The 21,365-nt window shown below is 41.2% G+C and overlaps 1 protein-coding gene across 2 annotated transcripts; it reads left to right on the forward strand.

The window, feature by feature from the left end:
- The first annotated feature begins 1,084 nt into the window (after positions 1 to 1,084).
- Positions 1,085 to 5,226, forward strand: Hey1 (hes related family bHLH transcription factor with YRPW motif 1). 2 transcript variants are annotated; one of them, XM_026383161.2, is made up of 5 exons: positions 1,085 to 1,548; positions 1,820 to 1,895; positions 2,036 to 2,131; positions 2,438 to 2,519; positions 3,469 to 5,226. In XM_026383161.2, the coding sequence occupies exons 1-5, from the start codon at positions 1,460 to 1,462 to the stop codon at positions 4,050 to 4,052; spliced, it is 927 nt and encodes a 308-aa protein (XP_026238946.1). In that variant the 5' UTR covers positions 1,085 to 1,459; the 3' UTR covers positions 4,053 to 5,226. The 2 variants fall into 2 exon arrangements, with proteins under 2 accessions (XP_026238946.1, XP_026238953.1); XM_026383168.2 differs by having other exon boundaries at positions 2,036 to 2,119.
- The last annotated feature ends 16,139 nt before the right edge of the window (positions 5,227 to 21,365 follow it).

Here is a 21,365-nt window from a genome sequence, read left to right on the forward strand (position 1 = left end):
CTGGGATCCTCGCAGAAAACTTCATGGAGCATCTACTATGCGCCATGCCACAACCGAAGCCAGAAGGCGGTGTATTTGTGTGTGTGGTGCGTTGTCTACTGATCAGAGACATACATCCTCGCAGTGAGGCAGGCCTCAGATGCAAACGCCCGCCCCGCCACCCTGTCGCCGGCTGAGAGGATCTGGCAGCCAACGCGGGGCGGGGAGGAGGGTGAGGGTTGGGGGAAAACCAACATGATGAATATCCCCAGGGACTCCCCCCTCCCCGACTTAGCCTACAAAACCAGCGCTCCACTTCCCCGGAAATTAGATGCATGGGGAGTTCATTCCATGCTGGAGACTGGAAAGCCCTTGCAGAAGCGTCTCGCTACACTGGCGGGCTCAGTCCCCAGAAACGGAAGAACATCCCCCAAACCACGTCCTGCTCCTCCATGTGACTAGCCTCTGGGCTGGTAGCCACAAAGGACGTGCCCGGAGCACAAGAGACACCTCTCTGGGTTTCCTGCTGGTTCCACGGAGCGACCAGCGAGAGGCCCCGCCAGGTGCACCCAGCCGGGCCCTGCCAAGAGCGCGCGCCTGCAGCCGCGGAGCACTGGCGGCTACGTAGCCGAGATTTACGGCGGCTCAGGGCGGTGGCTTCCGGGGCCGGCCGGCGCCCAGGCTCCGATTACAGGTTCACACGGGGAGCCCAGCCCGCGGCCGCTCAGTCCGGGCGGTGCGCCCTAGCGCAGCCTCGCTCCCCCGCCTGGCCATTCTTCTCCATTCATGCGGACGCCCAGCGCCGCCGCCGCCGCCGCCAGCGCGGCCGCCGTCGCCGTCGCCAGCCGCCCGGATTGGCTGGCGGCCGGGGCGCCGGCACTTTCCCACGGCCCGCGGCGCGTGCGGCTCACCGGCGGCGCTGCAGGCGCGGCCCTGGCGCACGGCCAGGCCAATCGGGGCGCGCGGGGCGGGGCGGGGCCGCGGCTGCCGGCGGGCTGGTGTCCCGACCCGGCCTCCCGCGCCTCCTCGCCGCCGGCCCACCGTCGCCTGCACCTCCTCCTTCCCCACAAGTGGAGGCCGGGCAGAGCCCCCGTGGAGCCGACGCACCGCCGCCGGGCAGGGGCGGGCGCGGGGGCGGAGGCGCTGTCCGCCCTCGCCCTCAGTCTCGCCCCCGCCCCTCCCCTGAGCATCTGCCACTCAGCGGAGTAAGGAGCTGGATTGGCTGCAGGGAGGCGGTTGCCCGGGAGCCTCGGCCCCGCCCCTCCGCCCCCTCACCGTCTTCCCTACGCCCCCGCCCTCCCTAGGGCCCTGGGAAGGGGCTCAGCGTGGGAAAGGGATGGTTGAGTTTTAACCGGAGGCAGAGCGTGAGCGGGATCAGTGTGTGCTGAACGCTAGCAGCCGAGCGCTGAGAGGCGCCGCGGTTGTTAACTCCTCCCTGCCCACTGCGTCGACCCTCCCCTGAAGCCCCAGCGCAGCCAGCATGAAGCGAGCTCACCCCGAGTACAGCTCCTCGGATAGCGAGCTGGACGAGACCATAGAGGTGGAGAAGGAGAGTGCGGACGAGAATGGGTAATTTGGAGACGGTTGAGCGGGGCCAGAGAGGGAGGAGAGACCCGACTGACTGGCAGCGGTGACAGCGGGCGAGGGTTCAGGAGCTGCTGCTCTGAGCCGACCTGTGTGCGTCGCAGGCTGGCCACTGCCGGTGGCGAGAGACCCTCGAGTCACCTTCAAGTCCAATTTGCCAAAATAGTCTTGAGTGCAAGAAGGGCTTTGGGGCTACCCTTAGATCATCTCCACTCGCTTAACGACTGTTCTCCCCCGCAACCCCCTTTCCTTTCAGAAACTTGAGTTCGGCTCTAGGTTCCATGTCCCCAACTACATCTTCCCAGATCTTGGCCAGGAAAAGACGGAGAGGCGTGAGTTTTAAATTTTATTTTGAACGATTGCTCCTCTTTTTAAATTTTATTATTAATTAACAGAAAGAATCACATTTCTTCTCTTTGAAATTTGCAGTCATCATGGAAATGTCCTTCTTTGTTTTGCCTGCTTCCCACAGATCATTGAGAAGCGCCGACGAGACCGGATCAATAACAGTTTGTCTGAGCTAAGGAGGCTGGTACCCAGTGCTTTTGAGAAGCAGGTAATGGAGAAAGTAGGTAGAGTTATCAGTATAGCTATCTGCGCCTTCTGACTCCTTCCCCCATAAATCTGAACCTTATTCATGTCTTGGAAAATAGTCGTGTTGCTTATGTCTCGATGAATTCATACAGATTTTCCAACGGATTTTGTGAAGACAATTTTGCTTTAGTCCACACTTGTTGATTTACAGAGAAAGAGTAACATATATATTATATAATATGTGATATTATATAATATGTATATGTGTGTGCGTGTGTGTTATATGTTTTCCACCAAAGGCACTCGTGCCAAATCAGTCTTTTGTCATTCTCTTCTTTAGGGATCTGCTAAGCTAGAAAAAGCTGAGATCTTACAGATGACCGTGGATCACCTGAAAATGCTGCACACGGCAGGAGGGAAAGGTACTTCTTATTAGTCCTGGAGACCTCTATCTCGTCAGGGTACAGGGAACAGTAGGCATAGTCCAGGATTGGTGCAGTTCCTGCCTGCTTTTTCTCTGGGGGTGGGCAGAGAAGGATGTGTGGCATGTGCGCTTGCCTGTTAGTATGACTTTAATTGAACATCTGATTTTTTCCATTAAATATATTACCCCAGCCCTTTGCAAATTATGCTAGTGCATCTTTTGGAAAGTGCCTATCCAAAAAAAAAAAAAAAAAAAAAAAGTCTCTGAGATCCTCTAAAGTTTTGACAGCCCTGATTCAGATATCTGCCACATTTGTCCATTGCAATTTTGAGAAATAGCATGCACACACATGTACATATATTCTTAATTTCTTACATAGGATTATTATTATTATTATTATTATTATTATTATTATTATTAAGGAGCTGACACATCACATCCAGGACAGAAACCTGTTGTGGTTTAGTAGAGAAAAACCTAACAGAAGGTGGGAGACCAAGGTCTGTGGGTCGGTCTCCTCTGTCTCCAGCCTGGAAAATGCTTTACTGAGGACCAAGTGCCTAAAAGCTCCACGATGATAACTTACATCTGTGTGTCTAATGAATTTCACTGCTCTGTGGTTTCTCTGTCCTTGATGTATTTTTTGTTGTTGTTGAGGGAAAACATTAAAGGAATGAGCATAGTTTCATCTGCTGGTAGGGTATAATTCCAATTTGTGCTCAGCAGCTCCTAATTGGACTTTGAACTTGCATTAGCAAATACATTCTACTCATGTTGATTAATGCAAAGATTTTTGGTCCGCTCCAGAGTATTTGGGTTTGCAGGAGAACCCCCGTGACTGTTCTGTTTTCAAGACTAGGTATTTGCCAGAAAAGACTGCCTTTGGGGAGGAAGAAAGGCGGGTAATGAGCAAAACCCTGAGTTTTTTTCTTTTGTTCTTTTCTCAGGTTATTTTGACGCACATGCCCTAGCTATGGACTATCGGAGTTTGGGGTTTCGGGAATGCCTGGCGGAAGTTGCCCGTTACCTGAGCATCATTGAAGGACTAGATGCCTCCGACCCGCTTCGCTTTCGATTGGTCTCACATCTCAACAACTACGCCTCCCAGCGGGAAGCTGCGAGTGGCGCCCACGCGGGTCTTGGACACATTCCCTGGGGGAGCGCCTTCGGACATCATCCACACATCGCGCACCCGCTGTTGCTGCCCCAGAACAGCCACGGCAGCGCTGGCACCGCTGCATCGCCCACGGAACCACACCACCAGGGCAGGTTGGCCTCGGCACATCCGGAGGCTCCTGCTTTGCGAGCGCCCCCTACTGGCGGCCTTGGACCGGTTCTTCCCGTGGTCACCTCTGCCTCCAAACTCTCACCGCCTCTGCTGTCCTCAGTAGCCTCGCTGTCTGCCTTCCCCTTCTCCTTTGGCTCCTTCCATTTACTCTCTCCCAATGCACTGAGCCCTTCGGCACCCACGCAGGCGGCAAACCTTGGCAAGCCCTATAGACCTTGGGGGACGGAGATCGGAGCTTTTTAAAAAACTGATGTTATTTAAAAAAAAAAAAAAAGAGGGAGGGGAAAACTTAAAATCCCAGCTGAGCTGGACTGTTGCCAACATCACCTTAAAGTCGTCAGTAAAAGTAAAAAGGAAAAAGGTACACTTTCAGATAAATTTTTTTAAAGACTAAAGGTTTGTTGGTTTACTCTTTTTAATTTTTTTATCATGTCATATATTGGCAGTTTAAAAAAACTAGTTGTTAATTTTTGTTTAAAACATTTAATTGAGATAGTACAAACCTATTCTTTGTGATAGGTTTTTACTGTGTCTAATTTACTTTGTAAACCTATCTAAGAATGATTCCATTTTGCCTCAGAGTTTTAGGAATCATAAACTTTAGTGTTTTTGGTCTGTTTTTCTCCTTGTATAGTTGCAGTCTGATTTTAGAATTAATTTTTCAAACCACTATGCTCAATGTTAACATGATTCTGTTTGTTAATATTTTGAGAGATTAAGGTGTATGAATAATATTCTTTGTGTGTAGGGGGAACTATATTGAATTTTATATTTCCAAACAAAGCGGTGACAAATCAGATGATTAGCTTTATCCAAGAAAGAAGACTAGTTAATTCTCTGCCTCCTCAGCAGTCAGTTGGATGTACATACTATCAGTGACCCTGAATCCACTGAACCAAGTGCCATTGTCTGCTAGAACTTGCCCTTCTGGCAATTCAGGCCTAGGAGACAGCCACTGGTGGGTTAGGGCCCCATTGGGAGTGTTGGAGAGGAAACAGAAGACAATTGCATAGAATATGCCTGCATTTACCAGCCCCAAGCAATGCAATTAATTTTTAATCCCACAGATCTCAAATTCTTAAGTGTTAACCTGGATAAGTGATCACGTGTGCAAGTGGTCAATTGAATAGTACAGTGGAACCTGCTAAATGTATGACCTAATTTTCCTGGAGCTGCTGTATTTTTTTGAACTGAAAAAAAAATTTTTTTTTATGTTGTGTTTTCCTTTTGGTGCATGGAAATGTGGTTGTTGAGATATTTAAAGGGGCTTTGCTGCCTTCTTCTCTTTGGTTTATTTAATCTGATTTGGGCTATAAATGTATCATTTTACAGGTTTATTCCTTTAGCAGGTGTAGTTTCAACAACCTCCACTGAACTGGGTTTGACCTCTGTTGTACTGATGTGTTGTGACTAAATAAAAAACAAAGAACAAAGTATTCTGCTGTGTATGTCTTACATTCCTTGGCCTTTCCCTCTATAGGCTAAGAAAAGACAAAATTCTTTCATTTTTTTCCTTCCAATCGATTTTCATATATTTACCAATTTCATTACTCTTGGAATTCTAAACTGCAAATTCAAGTTTTGAATAACGTGACTTCCTTACAATGTAGAGCTTTGGAGTGCCCCCCAGCCCCCAACAAGGGAACATAACCCTTTAGCTATTAAATAAGATCTTCTTGCCCTAAACTGATCATCTGTGGACTAGGAAAGCTTAAATCAGACTGGAAATTGCAGAGGAGGGAAAGGACTCTGATAAAATATTTTAAAACTTTGTTGACCATTTGACAAATATTTGCTGAAAACACTGTGGGCTTGGATGTCTGCTGAGAGAATAGGAAAAAAAAATCATGTATTTAAAAATGTTAAAACAAGCAAGTCCAAACATTGCTGTATCTAAGACCCAGTGCAAAGACTCAGGAGTCTGGCGTGATGAGCAGTGGCAGGCTGTAATTCTGCACCTGCACAGCTCCAGGAGTCTTCCCTCCTCTAGTTTCCAAGGAATTTGTTTAACCCTTTAGTTGCATTGAGTTCCTGGACGGTGCCTGAGGAAGCTGGCATATGCTTTAGGTTAGAACAAAACATGGCCAGAACAGAGGCAGTAATGTGGGCACTGGGGGAAAGGGATGCTTTCCTATTGCTTTAAAAGTAGACTTGCCAGTTAAGGAGTGTTGTCTCAGGAATTTGCCTTGATCCTGAGAGTGATGGGAGAGGAGAGGGAGAAAACCCATTCTGGCAGGTGACAAAATAGAGCTTTCCTTTTCTTTGCCCAACCACTGAGCTCCTCCTCCCTTCTGTGAAGAGAAAACAAAGACAGAAGGTAAAGAGGAAATTTGTACTTTGAACTTGAGCAAGGACTTGTGTGTTTCTGGGAAGGGATAGGAGGAGGACAGTTCGATTTCAAATGCTGTCCCACTCAAGCTATCGCTGCGTGGCCTTGGATATTCTTGGTCCCTCTTCTGAGGCACACAGCTCCATTCCCAGTGCAGCCTGTGCCACTCTTGTCAGTCATAAGGCTGCAATGGAACATGTTATGATAATTTCTGCCAAGTGTCAGTTTAATTTTAGCAACTGCAATTTCTAATGGCAACACTGCATTACGGAGCAGCACTGTGCTCCGACTTCTTAGACTCCTGTCATTACCTAGATTTAGATGGCTGCTAATGTAGTTTGTGGACTCTGTTGAAAAGAGTGTGGAACCATAAAACAGGTAGCATGTCCAACTCATCATGTCACCAGTCATGGGTAGTACTATATCATGATCTGGGTAGTACATTTTTCTTTGGGGCAGAGGTACAAGAGGTCATTTTGAGATTACATACTTTTCCAAAGACATATTCTGGCTTCTTGTTAAACCTTTTCAAGGTGACAGATTTCTGAGAATGGTGCAGGTAGAGCTAGTCTTCCTGGAAAGCAGGAGAGAATTAGGGCCATAAACCAGTAATATGTAGAAAAATTAATTAAGAAAATTCCCATTTCTGGGGCTGGGTTGTATAGGTCAGTGGCAAAGCTCTTGTTTTGCATACATGAAGTCCAGGGTTTGATCTCCAGTTTCAAAAAAAAAAAAAAAAAGAAAAAAAATTCCCATTTCTATTTTGAATTGATGTAGTAAGAAAAAAAAAATAACATCAGGGTCTTCAGTACCAGTTCCAGCATACTTTTTGTAATTTTTTTATGTTTATAATGCAACTACCTATGAAAATCAATTTTTTGGATGGTCCGTGTATTTTACCTTATGAGAAAAACAGTATCATTGGTCATAAAAGCTCTCAAAAGGCCTAAATAAGTACCTACTTATTTTCATTGAATGTATTACCATGAATTAACTAAATGAAGGATATAGAGCAGAATTCTTGCAAAAAAACAGCCACTAATTGAAGCGTCCAAGAAATATCATTTTTAATTTATTCAGTATAGCTGAATTAGGATGTGATTTTTATTCAGCTTTTCATTGCCCCACTGTTACTCACAAAAATCATGACATTTTAAATATAGATTACTTAAATTTAAAATCCCTCAGGAAATGTTCTACCTCCTAGTTTTCCAAACCCGTCTGGTCTATACCAGTGTCACTGCTTTGATGCCTTCATTAGTTTCTGGTGATGATTTATAATTAAAATAACTTCAGAGCCAGCATCATCTGAGACATTGCTTCAAATGTGGCCCAATTTCTTTCACTATCGGAGCTCTAGGAAATGGGACATCTCGGGAAGGGGGCCAGAATTCTGGCCCCAGCTCTGCCTCTATCTAATTGGGTGACTTTGGACAAGTCATTAAAATTCTCTGGATCCTGCTTTTCTCTCTGCCAAATAGAAGCGTTGGGCTAGATGGGGTCCCAGGTGCATGCTCACAGGGTTAGGCATTAATGCAGAAGAATACAGTGAGGTGGATGTGAGTGATAATCCATGTTCCTAGCATCCATTCTGACGGATGACCACCTGGGAATTTTGGTCCTCTGTTGCCAGATCTTTCAAGTTTTTAAGAGTATCTACAATTTTTGGATTTTTGTGTGGAATTAGCCAAATCTTTCTCAGTTGGTAATTCACCAAAATTTGTTTACCAGCAAGTCTGGGCTGATGGGCAGCCACCATTTATCAGCTTCTAGGACTTTAACATGAATGGCTCCCTTATGGCTAGAATCTCGATATTTTTGTTGCACATGTCCTTGGACTCTCCAATGGGTAAATACAAGCCTAAAATAAAATAAACAATGCAGTAATTAGGCAGCTGTAGGTGGTATCATTTAAAGATTATTTGTAAGAATTTTTTTTTTGTAATTTCTTCTGAATGATTAAATATTCTCAAGGTAAATAAAGCCAGCAGAAAGAAGCAAAAAGCATCCTATTTGTTCTATGTCTTAACACTCCACAGGAATCGCTCCTGAAGGTGCTCTCGACATGGTCCTTGTATTCATTTGCCACTGAGGAAGATGGCTTGTCAGCTGGGTGGCCTCAAATGAAAGATCAAGTGTGTAGCTGGCTGGCTTGTGACTCAGCACACTGAAGTACTAAAGGCGCCATCTGATTTCAGGAAGTAAGAAGTCTCAGCAAAACCCAAGCTGTTTTGAACTTTAACTTGAAATATAATGCCCTCCTTGATCTTGATGAGCCGCAGGGCTTTTCTCTTAGATGCTTCAGTGTTCTGCACTGGGGTGGGGCCAGGGAGAGGGGAGGAAAAATAGCCAAGGAGAAAGAAACCCAGGCCTTTCTGTTTGAACTGTCTTTAGGTATTGACATGCATTGGCTACAGAACTCTTCTCCCAGCCCATGAGTCCCAGAAAAGTCTAAGGCAAATAGATTTCCTTGAGAGATGGATCTGGGGAACATAGCAAGTTTTCCAGATTTTGTGTTAATTGGACATAATATCAAGCTTCTTTAGTATGTGGTTGTAAAATTTCTCATTGTTATGCTAGTATTTTCCAATAAGTGCTTTATGTTGGGTTTTGACATAGACTCAAGTTCAAAGGCTATGCCTAAATTTGAAAACTCTTGATCATTCCTAGGCAGTTATTAGGTGGTCTATGGTTTGATTTAGCAAAAGAGACTTGAAAACATCAGACTTCAGTCAGAGACAGACTAGCTGCTACCCCTGAGTTGATTACTAAAAATTTTCTGGAGCTACTCTTATTTAAAAAAAAAAATCTCCTCTGGGGCATGGTTTTGTTTCTGGTGAATATAGCAATATTAAGAATATAGCAATATTCTATACATACAGAATGGAACCATAAAATTAAAGAATGACATGTTCGAACTTTTAACCATCCCCTTTGACCTCATTTCCTGTACTCAACCTTCCTTCACTGTTCTAGTCCATTTGTTTTTTGCTGTTTCTGGAACGTGCCCATTTCCCAGTGCACTCTCACCTTCGGTCCTTGGTGTGGGCTGGTCCCTCTGCCTAGAGTGCTCTTCTTCCACCTTTCTGCCAGTCCATCTTGCTATGACTTGTTCCTTCCAAAATTCATGTTGGAATTTCATTGCCATTGTGACGGTATCCAGAGATGGAAGCTATAAGAGCTGGTAGGTCACAAGAGCTTTGCCCTTATGAATGATTAGTGTGTTATTGCAAGAGCAGGTTAATCATTGCACAGGTGGGTTTCTGATAAAAAGAACAAGTTGCACTAACTCTCTTGTGAGTGCTCGTGTTCATTTGCCATGTTATGAGAAGGCACAGAGGCCCTCATCAGATGCTGCAGCCATACTCTTGGACTTCCCGGTTTTCAAGGCTGTGAGCCAAATAAATTTCCACTGTTTGTAAACTAGCTAGTCTGTTACAGCCAGAGAAAACAGCGTGTATAATCTGCAAATTGGGGCTGTGCAAAGTTTACCTTCTCCTTGAGGTTCTTCCTCACAGTCCTACTACTAACAGACATCTACTCTCACCTCTCCCCATCTTACAATCCTCCTTTGCTCTTTTGTTTTTCCCCCAGTATCTAGAATCACCACCTGACAGCACACCTCATTGATTATTTGTTTACTGTCTATTTTTTCTTGGTTCATCCACTTCTACAATTCTATCACTTAAGAAAGTCCCTAACATATTGAATGCCTTCAATAAATATTTATTGAACGAATGAATGAATGGATGAATGGATGAATCCAGACTATCCCTTTGGTACCTCTAAAACACAAGAGCAAATGATATGCCTCTGTCTCTCCAATCCCACCTCCAATCTTTCATTTTAAGAACTACCAGGGAAGATAGTTTTATGTTTCACTTCAGTATTTCCCTTTCTGCTTTTAGAAATCTACCCAGTCGTCATACTTCAAGTCTACTTCCTTTTTGTGTGTGCCTACTGGGGATATAGGGACGTTGTCCCCTCTTTTATATTTTCCATTAAAGACTGCATTCTGCCTGAAGACATGTTTCTTTCTTTTTCTTCACCTCTACCTTTTCTCCAGTTAGCATGTCCCAGCATTTTTTCTTGCCTCATTTTAGTTTAATTTTGGGGGGGATTGGAGTGAGTGGAGTATAGCAAATGGAAGGAGCTTGTATAAGGGATTGCCATACCAATGCTGGAGATTTGGAGGAATAGCGAAACCTGGAAGAGATCCTGGAGGGCTGGATCTTTTAAAAGAGAAGATGGATTTTTCTATCTATAAACCAGTGAGTTTAATGTTAATACTGTTAAGACGGTCCTGACTTATAATTGGTTGACTTTAAGATAGTGTGAAAGTGATACACATCCAGTAGAAACTGTACTTCAATTTTTTAATTGAAATCTCCCCACCCCCTCAACCCTGGGCTAGTGACACGTGGTATGATTCTGTCTCCAGATGCCTCAGCTCCCAGACAGCCATTCCGTCATGAAGGTTAACAGTACTCTATAGTGGACTGGGCTAAGTTATTTCATAGGCTAGGTATATTAAATATGTACAATATTTAGATTTTACTATGGACTTTTTGGGATATGACCCTCTTGTAAGTCAATGAACATCTGTCTGGGGTAAAGGTTTTCCTTTTTCCTTCTTCTATCTTTTATCTTTTATTTTTTTCTGGTTCTGGTGATTAAACCCAAGACTCCTGCAAGGCAAGTACTCTACCACTGAGCTATACACCCTATCCCTCTATGGAATAAAGTTTTAAGACAAATTATTGACTTAATCATCTGAAGCACTTAGAGAAGTGATGGAAAAACTCAGCTAATCATAAGAGTTCACAGAGAATAAGTCATGTCTTTTTTTTTTTTAAAGAGAGAGAGAGAGGAGAGAGAGAGAGAGAGAGAGAGAGAGAGAGAATTTTTTAATATTTATTTTTTAGTTCTCGGCGGACACAACATCTTTGTTGGTATGTGGTGCTGAGGATCGAACCGGGGCCGCACGCAAGCCAGGCCAGCGCGCTACCGCTTGAGCCACATCCCCAGCCCCTGAGCCACATCCCCAGCCCCAATAAGTCATGTCTTACAATCCTCATTTCTTTTGAAAAATCTTACTTGTTGGGCCATCAGGGGGCTGCTGCAGTAACACATCTGTACTACAGCAAGGAATTTACTAAGTGTTTCACCATCTCCTGGAACAGTGACAGTAAAATGAGTTGGATGATGGGACAGGTAAAAGGCTCAGGAACTTGTTGAATGACAACAATTCTTTATTTAGTGCTTGCAATATGCCAAGCTTTGGGCTGGGTGAGTTTCACATGTTATCTAAACATTATCAACATTATCTCCATTTACAGGTAAGGAAACAGATTTTGCAAGATAAAGACACTTGTTCAAAAATTTTTTACAGGTAAGTTGGAATTTAATGGCAGATCTTAAACTTCATGATTTTTTTTTAAATCATCCAAACACAATTAATCAGTTGGTTGATTTTAACTTGTTAAAGGGTCTCCTGTGAAACTTTCTAGTTATCACAGTAGCCCCGAAATAGAATAAATTCCTTGGGTAGAAAATGAACTCTTTGGGACAGAGGCAATGAAGAAGAGATTGGCACATGCTGGATATTGTTAAGGGCTTTACTAGAGGGTCTAAGACTTTCTCAATTGATGGATACATGGACATAGGTATTTATGATTATGACTATGATTATTTTGGTACTGGAGATTGAACCCAGGAGCACTTTACCACTGAGCTACATCGTTAGACTTCTTTTGAGACAGAGTCCCACTGAGTTGCTTAGGACCTCATTAAGTTGCTGAGGCTGGCCTCCAACCTGAAATTCTGCTGCTTCAGCCTCCTGAGTTACTGAGATTACAGGTATGGGCCACTGCACCTAGCAGGTACAGATATTTCAAAGGCATAAATCTGCAGATGCTAAACTACCATATGTATGCAATTCTTGATGGGCAAGTTCAACCCTCTCACCTCTGTGATCACAGGAATCTTTCCCTTCAAAAGCAAATACCCCTCTCCCATCTCATATCTTAGAGATGAAAACCTATAGGACATGAGACAAAAATGAACAATTCTAAATCTTGGTTCAGGGATGGCAGGACTGTCTACTTTTTAAAGGCTGATGTATACATATCATATATATATATATATATATGTATATATATATATATACATATATATATATATTTAGATAGATAGAAATAGGTGTCAAACTTTCCTAACCCATTCATCTGTTGATGCACATTAGGGTTGTTTCCACATCTTAGCTAATGTGAATAATGCTGAAATAAACAAGGGTGTGCAGATTCCTCTGCAACACTGATTTCATTTCCTTTGCATGTATGCACAGGAGTGGTGTTATGGTTTGGATATGAGGTGTCCCCAAAAATGATTGGATTATGAGAGCCGTGACCTAATCAGTTTATCTCCTAGCTTGAATGTATTAACTGGGTGGTAACAGTAGGCAGGTGGGATATGAGTGGAGGAGGTGGGTCAATGGCATTGAACCCTGAAAGGTTTGATTTTCCCAGTAGCCCATTCCTTTTGCTACCTCTCTGCTTCCTGTCTGCCATGAGCAGAGGAGTGCTCCTCTGCCTTGCTCTTCCACCAGGATGCTCTGGCTCACCTTGGGCTCAGAGCAATAGAGTGGGTCGACCATGGAGTGAACCTCTGAAGCTATGAGTCAAAATAAACATTTCCTCTTCTAAGTTATTCTTGTCAGACATTTTGGTCACAGGAATGCAAAGCTAACAAAAGTGAAATTGCTGGATAATATAATAGTCCTATTTTTTATTTTTCTTGTTTTTTTTTTTTTTTTTTGTACTGGGGATTCAACCCAGAAGTGCTCAACCACTGGGCCACATCCCCAATCCTCTTTATATTTTATTTGAGATAGGTTCTGGTTAAGTTGTCTAGGACCTTGCTAAATTGATGAGGCTTAACTTGAAACCTGGAGATCCTCCTGACTCAGCCTCTTGAGCTGCTGGGATTGTAGGCATGTGCCACCACGCCTGGCCTATTTTTAATTTTTTGAGGAACTATACTATACTTTTTTCCATATTGGTTATACCAATTTACCTTCCCTTCAACAGTGTACAAGGGTTCCCTTTTCTTCATATCCTCACCTGCACTTGTTTATCTTTTTTTAATAATAGCTATTCTAATAGGCATGAGGTGATCTTACATTGTGTTTTGACTTAAATTTTAAATTGGATTATTTGTTTTTCAGCCATTAAGGTATGTGAATTCCTTATATATTTTGGATATTAATCCCTTATCAGATATGTTTCACAAATATTTTCTCCTTTTCTGTAGTTTTACATACTGGTGCTTCCTTTGCTGTTTCAGGTCATCCATCCCACTTATCTATTAGTGATTTTCTTGCCTGTGCATTTGGTGTCATATTAAGAAAACAGTCAACACCCAATCCAATGGCAAGAAGCTTTTCCCTTCGTTTTCTTTTAATAGTTATAATGGTTTCAGGTCTTATATTTAAGTCCTTAATTACTTTGAGTTGATTTTTGTAGATGGTGTGAGAAAATGGTCCATCAATTCCATTCTTTGGGATGTGGATATCCAGTTTTCTCATATCCACTTATTAAAGAGACTGTCTTTTCTTCATTGTGTGTACTTGGAAGTTTTGTCAAAGATCAGTTGACTGTGGATGCATGGATTTACTTCTGGGTTCTATTTTTTTTAAAGGTTTATTTTTTAGTTGTAGGTAGACACAATACCTTTATCTTATTTTTATGTGGTGTTGAGGATCAAACCCAGTGCCTCATGCATGCTAGGCAAGTGCTTTACCTCTGAGCCACAACCCCAGCCCCTGGGCTCTATTTTTGTTCCATTGATGTATATATGTCTGTGTTTGTATCAGTGCCATATAGTTTTAGTTATTGTAGCCTTGTAATATATTTTGAAATCAGGAAGTGTGGTATCTCTAGCTTTGTTCTTTTTGGTTGAGATTCTTTTGGCTATTTGGTGTCTTTTGTAATTCCATATAATATATATTTTATATATATTATATATATGTATATTTTTAATAACATTTGCTTTAGATTTTTTTACTTCAATTTAAAAATTTACTAAATTATATATGTTTATCATGTTCAATATGTTATTTTAAAATATGTATACATGGTAAAGTGAATAAATTCAGCTTTTTAACATATGTATTACCTACCATACTATCTTTTTTTTTTTAAGTAAAAGCCTTAAAATCTACCCTCTTAGCAATTTGTAAGACTATAATACATTATTATTAGCTATAGTCAATATTTTGTGCAATGGATCTTTTAAACTTATTCCTACTATCTAATAGATCCCTGTGACTTTCAGAATTATTTTCTTCTGCAAAAAATGCCATTGGGAGCATAATAGGGACTTGTGTTAGTCAGTTTTCCATTGCTATGACAACATACCTGAGAAAATCAACTTAAAGGAAGAAAGATTTATTTTAACTCATGGTTTCAGTCCATAGTCCTTTGGCTCCATTGCTGTGGGCTGGTGGTGAGTTAGAACATTATGGTGTGGAGTGTGTGGTAGAGCAGAGATGCTCCCTTTACAGTGGCCAGTAAGGAAGAGTAGAGAGGGAATGGGGTCAAATAAAGCTCTCAAAGGTACTCTCCAACCTACTACTTCCAAATGAGCTCTGCCTCCTAATATTTCCACCACCTCCCACCAGCACTATTAGTTGGGGACCAAGTTTGTAGGCCATGGCCTGTGGGGGACATTTAAAATCCAAAAATTAATAGGATTGTTGTGCATCTGTAAATCAGTTTGAATAACATGGACATTATAAGAATATTAAGTCTTTCAATCCTTGAACACATTTATCTCTATCTTTGATTTCCTCCTTCAATACATTATAACTTCAGCATAAACATCTTTCATCTTCTTCAGTTTATTCCTAAGTATTTTTTTGTTCCTATTATACATGGGATTATTTTCTTAATTTCCTTTTCAGTTAGTTTGTTATTATTGTATAGAAATGCTACTGATTTTTTTTTGTATATGGATTTTGTAACCTGCAACTTTGCTAAATTTTTTTATTAGTTCTAACATTTTTCTTGAGTCTTTATAGAGTTTTCTATGTATATAATAATGTCATCTGAAGAGATAATGTTACTTCTTCCTTTCCAATTTGGATGCCTTTTATTTCTTTTTCTTGTCTAATTCCTTTAGCTAAGAATCCAGTAGACGTTGAAGAGAAGTGGTAAGAGTGAGCATGTTTTCCTTACGTGGAATCTTAGAGGAACAGGTCTGAGTTTCTCACCACTGATAGTGATGTTAGCTGTGAACTTTTCACATGGTTTTTATGGTGTTAAGATAAGTTCTTTTTATAATATTTTGTGAAGAGTTTTTATGGTGAATGGATACTGACTACTGCCAAATGATTTTTCTGTATCTCTTGAGTAGAAATGTCAATTTAAAAATATAGTCAAGATAGTTTTTCAAAATGATCCTATGAAATATGAAATCCTAAAAGCTTTAATAACAGTGATCTAGATGGCCTTACGCCAGAAACCCTTTCATTATAGAAAAGGAGGTGGAATTAAATTTGGTACAATTCCAGATTAACAGCTGAAACGTTTAACAAGTTCCTTAAGCTTTTTGAGCTTCAATATTCATTTGAGAAATAGGATACTAATAAAACTTTCTTCATGGAGTGCCTGGCATGTAACAGAGGTGTCAGAAATAAAAAAATAATAATACTAATATATTAAGCTCTTTGCAGTTTGACCTGGGTGGCCCCTAAAGAATATTGAATTCTCCATAGAGGAAGAGGGTCTTTTTTGGTGTGTAGATAGAAGTGGATGTGTTTGGCTATAAAAGATGAAAGTTGGATATAGTGGTTTAAATGACCTTTCATAACAAAGTACAGCAACCATCTGCCCTTCTCTATCCACCTACCCCTTGCTTCTTGTTTTCACCTGGGTCCCTCAACAGTTATCTTCTGTAATAGGGTGGGCTGAGGTGGGGGACAAAAGAAGGGCAGCTAGCAGAGTGCTAGAGTAGGAAAGAAAAGTGTCTTGAGGGGAGGAGAGGGGCCTGTAGGATGAAATTAAGTTATAGGTGCTGTTAATCTTTCTCTAGTTAGAAAGAATTTCCCAATGGAGAGACCGAGCAATTTTTTTTAAGCACACAAATATTTAAAATTGATTTTGAAGTTTTATTTTAAACTTTTGGAATAATGTCTTCATAACTCCCAGAGTTTCAGGAAAAATTCGATTACATAATAATTTCCTATTAATGATGCTTTAGGACAGTAGATCTCAACCTAGGACATCTTAAAAAAACATTTGGAGAAATCTAGACAATCCTGATGGCCAGCTCACACCCCAGCACAATTAAACCAAAAGATCCAGAGGTGGCATCAGCATTGTAAAAAATGTCCCAGGTGAATCAAAGCACGTGCAGACATGGTTGATCATTGCTGCTTTAGTAAATTGAAAGAAGGGGTGGTGTTGAGTTACAGGCCATGAGGAGAGAGCCTGTGGCTGAGAGTCAGGTTGCTTTTGAAAATGACCATGAGTACAACTGAGTGGGATGCAGCCTTTACCTTTGTATCCAGGTAGCTAACATTAGCACCAGTAGACTTCCTCCAATAAGTAAAGAGAGTGGTAAGAGTTACACTCGGTCCTCATCATCAGCCCTGATTTTCATTAATTCCTTCGAGTTGACCTCATTTTCATTTTTCTGTGGATTTGTACCTGGGCTCCCTTCTAAAGACAATGAAATTTGGTCCCAGACCTAGGCAGCTTTGGCACTGCTCCTCTTACCCATCTCTAGCCTCCTGATTTCTAGACTTCTTCTGGGGAGTGGGTTGTCCACTGCTGTGAAGAAAATGCATCTGTGAAGGTTCTGGGCACATCTGGGCACTCACTGGAGAGATGTGTTGTTTGAATGAGAGCAGGTCAAATAGCAAACTGCTGAGGAAGGAGTCATGGAAGATTAGTCAAATGCTTAATTAAAGGTCTTCTGTTCTTCAGTTCTTTACAATCCAGCCCAGAAGACTCCCTTCCTTTGTTATTTCCTCCAGCCCAGTGACTGCACTTTGCTCTGTCCTCCTGTAACACTCTAGGGCAGGTCATTCTCTTGATCTCTTGGCTGGACAGGAGTGTGTGGCTTGGCCATCCAGCCTCTTCCACTGTGCATGTTTTGCTTCATTCCTTACTGCAAAGCTGATATTCTTGGGGTTTCCTGTTTGAGGATCTCCAGCATCAATGACATTTATTTACTGGTAAATATTTTGTATTTTTCGTCCTTCCCTTTACTCTCTTACTTCTATTTACTCGCCTCCCTCCTTCCCTCCTTCCACCCCTTCCTTTCTTCTCTCTTGCTTTTCCTCCTTTCCTTCCTGTGCTTATCATTGTTGTGAGGACTCTGCATAAAGCACTGCCATAGTTTGTACGTGGTTACCAAAAGTCTCTGGGTTGAGTCTTTAGTTCCCAGTGTGGTCATGCTGAAAGGCAGAGCCTAGGGGAAGGTGGATAGATCTGGAGGGCTGATGAATGCTGTGTCCACTGGAGTTACGGAGAGAGTGGGTTGTTATGAAGGTGAGCTTGCCCCATGCTTTCTCTTTTCATGCTCTGGTTTGCTCTTTCACTTTTCCACCATGAGGTCAAGTTCCATAAGTACCTCACCAAAGGTGCTTGCCTAATATGAGACTTTCCACTCAGTCTCCAGAACTGTGAATGAAAATAACCCTTTTTTATATATATATTACCCAGTCTAAACATTCTGTTATAACAACAGAAAATGGAATTGGATGAGCATTAATGAGAAACATGTACATTAAAAAAATGAATGCAACAGTGGTGCTTTGGGGGATATGTTTTCACAAATATTGATGGCCCCTTTCCTGTTCTGGCACTATAGAAAACACTGCATTCTTGCTCGTGGGGGTGGGTAGACTAGGCAAGTGCATTGCACTTAACATGACGGTACAGAGATGGGGGACAACAGAATTGGTTTAAATCAGAGAGGTAGCATAGATGGAGTGAAAACAAATAATAATCAAGAAAGACCCACTATGGTAACTGGGGCAAACACATTTGGGTATAAAGGACAAAGGGAGGTCAGAAATGAGAGAATGAGAAGTGAAATTAGAAGCCAGGGGTCCAAGGAACAGGAGAGCATACAGTCTGAGGAACAGAAGGTCTGCACCAAGACTGGGAACAGGGAGGCAGCCCTAGAATGCTGCTCCATGGGACCTGTGGGATGGCAGTGGATCAGGCCATGGGACAGTATAAAATGAATCAATCAACTTATGAATGAGGTGGTAGATTCTCCTCATTGGGGATTTGTAGGTGAGGAAGTGAATAAGATGCAAGAACCTGTAACCCCAAGAACCTATGATTGGCATTCAGAGGACTTAGAATCCTACCATAGGCTCAGGAATAGTGCAAATCCCTGCTTTCCATCTGACATCTCTTGAGAAGCAAATGACTTTTTATGAAGTTGTCAAACACTGAACTAATCAGCACTTATTTTTGATTGACTGGCCATTGGTATTTGAGGACTGAGGAAAACTTGCAAAGTCTTATTATTTTTTCCCTTTATAATATATTATAAGTAATATATATTTTATATGATATATATTACTTATAATATATATTATAAGTAATATATTATAATAACAATGTTTTCTATAACATTCAAATATTGATATATATTATGTTACATTAATATCACATATTATATAAGCATATTTATAAATGTTATATTTTGGTCTTAGACACTGAACTATTTAATATAATTATAGTTATTTTAGAATTAAATGTTATGATGCAGATGGATTGTAGTCACCTTTGCATTTTTGTGACCAAAAGACCCGAAAAAAAAATAAAAAACAAAACAACTTACAGGGGGAAAGGTTTATTTTGGCTCACTGTTCCAGAGGTTCTGTCCATGGTTGGCTGATTCCATAGCTCTGAATCAAGATGAGGTAGAACATCATGGTGGAAGACTGTGGCAGAGAAAAGGAGCTCAGGATATGGCAACAAGGAAGCAGAGAAAGAGACCTCCATTCACCAGGGACAAAATGCAAAACCAAAAGGCATACCCCTACTGACGAACTTTCTGCAGTCATACCCAACATGCCTGCAGTTACCACCCAGTTAATCCATATCAATGGATTAATACAGCAATGGATTAAGTTATAGCTCTTTTAATGAAAACAATTCACCTAATGGATTCTAATCAAATGTTCACCTCTGAACATCATTGCATTGTCTCACACATGAGCTTTGGGGAATAATTTGTATCTAAACCATAATATGTGTATTCTTCCTAAATTGATTAAAAATTAGATGCCTAAGTGAATTTTGAATTTTGAGGGAGTAAAACAACTTTAGAGCCTTCTGTTATTACTGACTTGTCCCTTCACACACACCAGTGTCGGTGATGTCATTGTACCTCATTTGAAGCAGAAATCCTCCAAGCCCATCTAGGGCAGAGAACAGCTAGCAGAGAATTAATGCACATCATAAATCACTCTAGGTCATGAGTCTGCTGCATTGAGTCACTTGTATTCAATAAAATATTAAAAATTAAAAATACAGTTTATTTGAGCTAATCTCAGATCTACTGAATTAGAATTTGGTGGGGGGATGGATGGGACGTAATAGTATGAAACCTGGAGATTGATTTGTTTTTTTTCTTTTGTACAGGAGATTGAATTCAGGGCTTTGCACATGCTAGCCAAGTGCTCTACCACTGAGCTATATCACTAGTCCAGATCTAATCCAAAACTAGTCCTGGATGATTGTGATTCTGGGACTTCTATTCATGTTACTCCTCAGGACTGTTTTTGCTTATAAATTAGAGAGAGAGAGAGAGAGAGAGAGAGAGAGAGAGAGAGAGAGAGAGAGAGACCTCCATTCACCAGGGACAAAATTAATTGAGGTATAACTGACATAAAAATCTCCTTATATTTAATGTGTACAACTTTTGAGCTTGTAGATATTATATACCTGTGAAATCATTACCATAATCAAAGATAGATAATATCTTCAAAAGTTTCCTCCTGTCCTCTATTTTTTTTTTGTGTGTGTGTGTGATAAGAACATGTTAGAATGTAAGATATACTCTTTCAGTAAATTTTCCAGTATACAGTACCCTGTTGTTGACTGTAGGCCCTGTGCAGCACAGTAGATTTCTAGGATTTATTGCTTATGTGATTTTGATCATCACCTCTTACATTGATGACTTTAAGAATCTCTGGCTGCAACAGCTCCTTTCACAGAGTCCTAGCTTCAAATGACGACAACAACAACAACAAAAACAATCAACAATAATTTTATCTGTGGCAAAGGTCCCTGCATGCTTACTATGCCATTTAAATCTCCTTCATTTATAATGGAATCTGGAATCTCAATTTTATTTTAATTTTTTTACAGTCTCCTTAGTAATTTATTTTTTTAATTTTGATTTGTTATATATGACAAAAGAATGCATCACCATTTATATTACACATATAGAGCACAATTTTTCATATCTCTGATTGTACATAAAGTAGAGTCACATCCTTTGTGTCTTCTTACATGTACTTAGGGTAATGATGACCGTCACATTTCGCCATCTTATCTACCCTTATGTCTCCTCCCTTCCTCTCCCTCCCCTTTTCCCCTTTGCCCTAGCTAGAGTTCATTTAATCCTCCCATCCCCCATGCCAGCATATTGTGGATTAGCATCCTTAAATCAGAAAAATAATTTGGCATTTGGTTTTTTGGGGTTGGCTTATTTCACTTAGCCTGACATTCTCCAACTCTATCCATTTACCTTAAAATGCCATAATTTTATTCTCTTTTAATGCTGAGTAATATTCCATTGTGTATATATACCATAGTTTCTTTATCCATTTATCTGTTGAAGGGTATCTAGGTTAGTTCCACAGTTCAGTTATTATGAATGGCGCTGCTATAAATATTGAAGTGGCTGTGTCACTGTAGTATGCTGTTTTTAAGTCCTATGGGTATAGACTGAGGAGTGGGAGAGCTAGGTCAAATGGTGGTTCCATTCTCAGTTTTCCAGGGAATCTCCATACTGCTTTCAGATTGGTTGCACCAATTTGAGTTCCACCAGCAATGTACGAGTGTGCCTTTTCCCCCACATCCTTGCCAACATTTATTGTTGTTTTATTTTTAATAGCTGCCATTCTGATTGGAGTGAGATGAAATCTTGGAGTAGTTTTGATTTGCATTTCTCTAATTGCTAGAGATGTTGAA

The sequence above is a fragment of the Urocitellus parryii genome, chromosome 7, assembly GCF_045843805.1.
Source record: "Urocitellus parryii isolate mUroPar1 chromosome 7, mUroPar1.hap1, whole genome shotgun sequence".
Taxonomy (NCBI): domain Eukaryota; kingdom Metazoa; phylum Chordata; class Mammalia; order Rodentia; family Sciuridae; genus Urocitellus; species Urocitellus parryii.

Excerpts from the sequence above, each read along its gene's own strand:
- Hey1 (XM_026383161.2), top strand. The coding sequence starts at position 1,460 with ATGAAGCGAGCTCACCCCGAGTACAGCTCCTCGGATAGCGAGCTGGAC. Across the intron at positions 1,896-2,035 it reads CCAGGAAAAGACGGAGAGGC|ATCATTGAGAAGCGCCGACG; the intron begins GTGAGTTTTAAA and ends TGCTTCCCACAG. Across the intron at positions 2,520-3,468 it reads GCACACGGCAGGAGGGAAAG|GTTATTTTGACGCACATGCC; the intron begins GTACTTCTTATT and ends TTCTTTTCTCAG.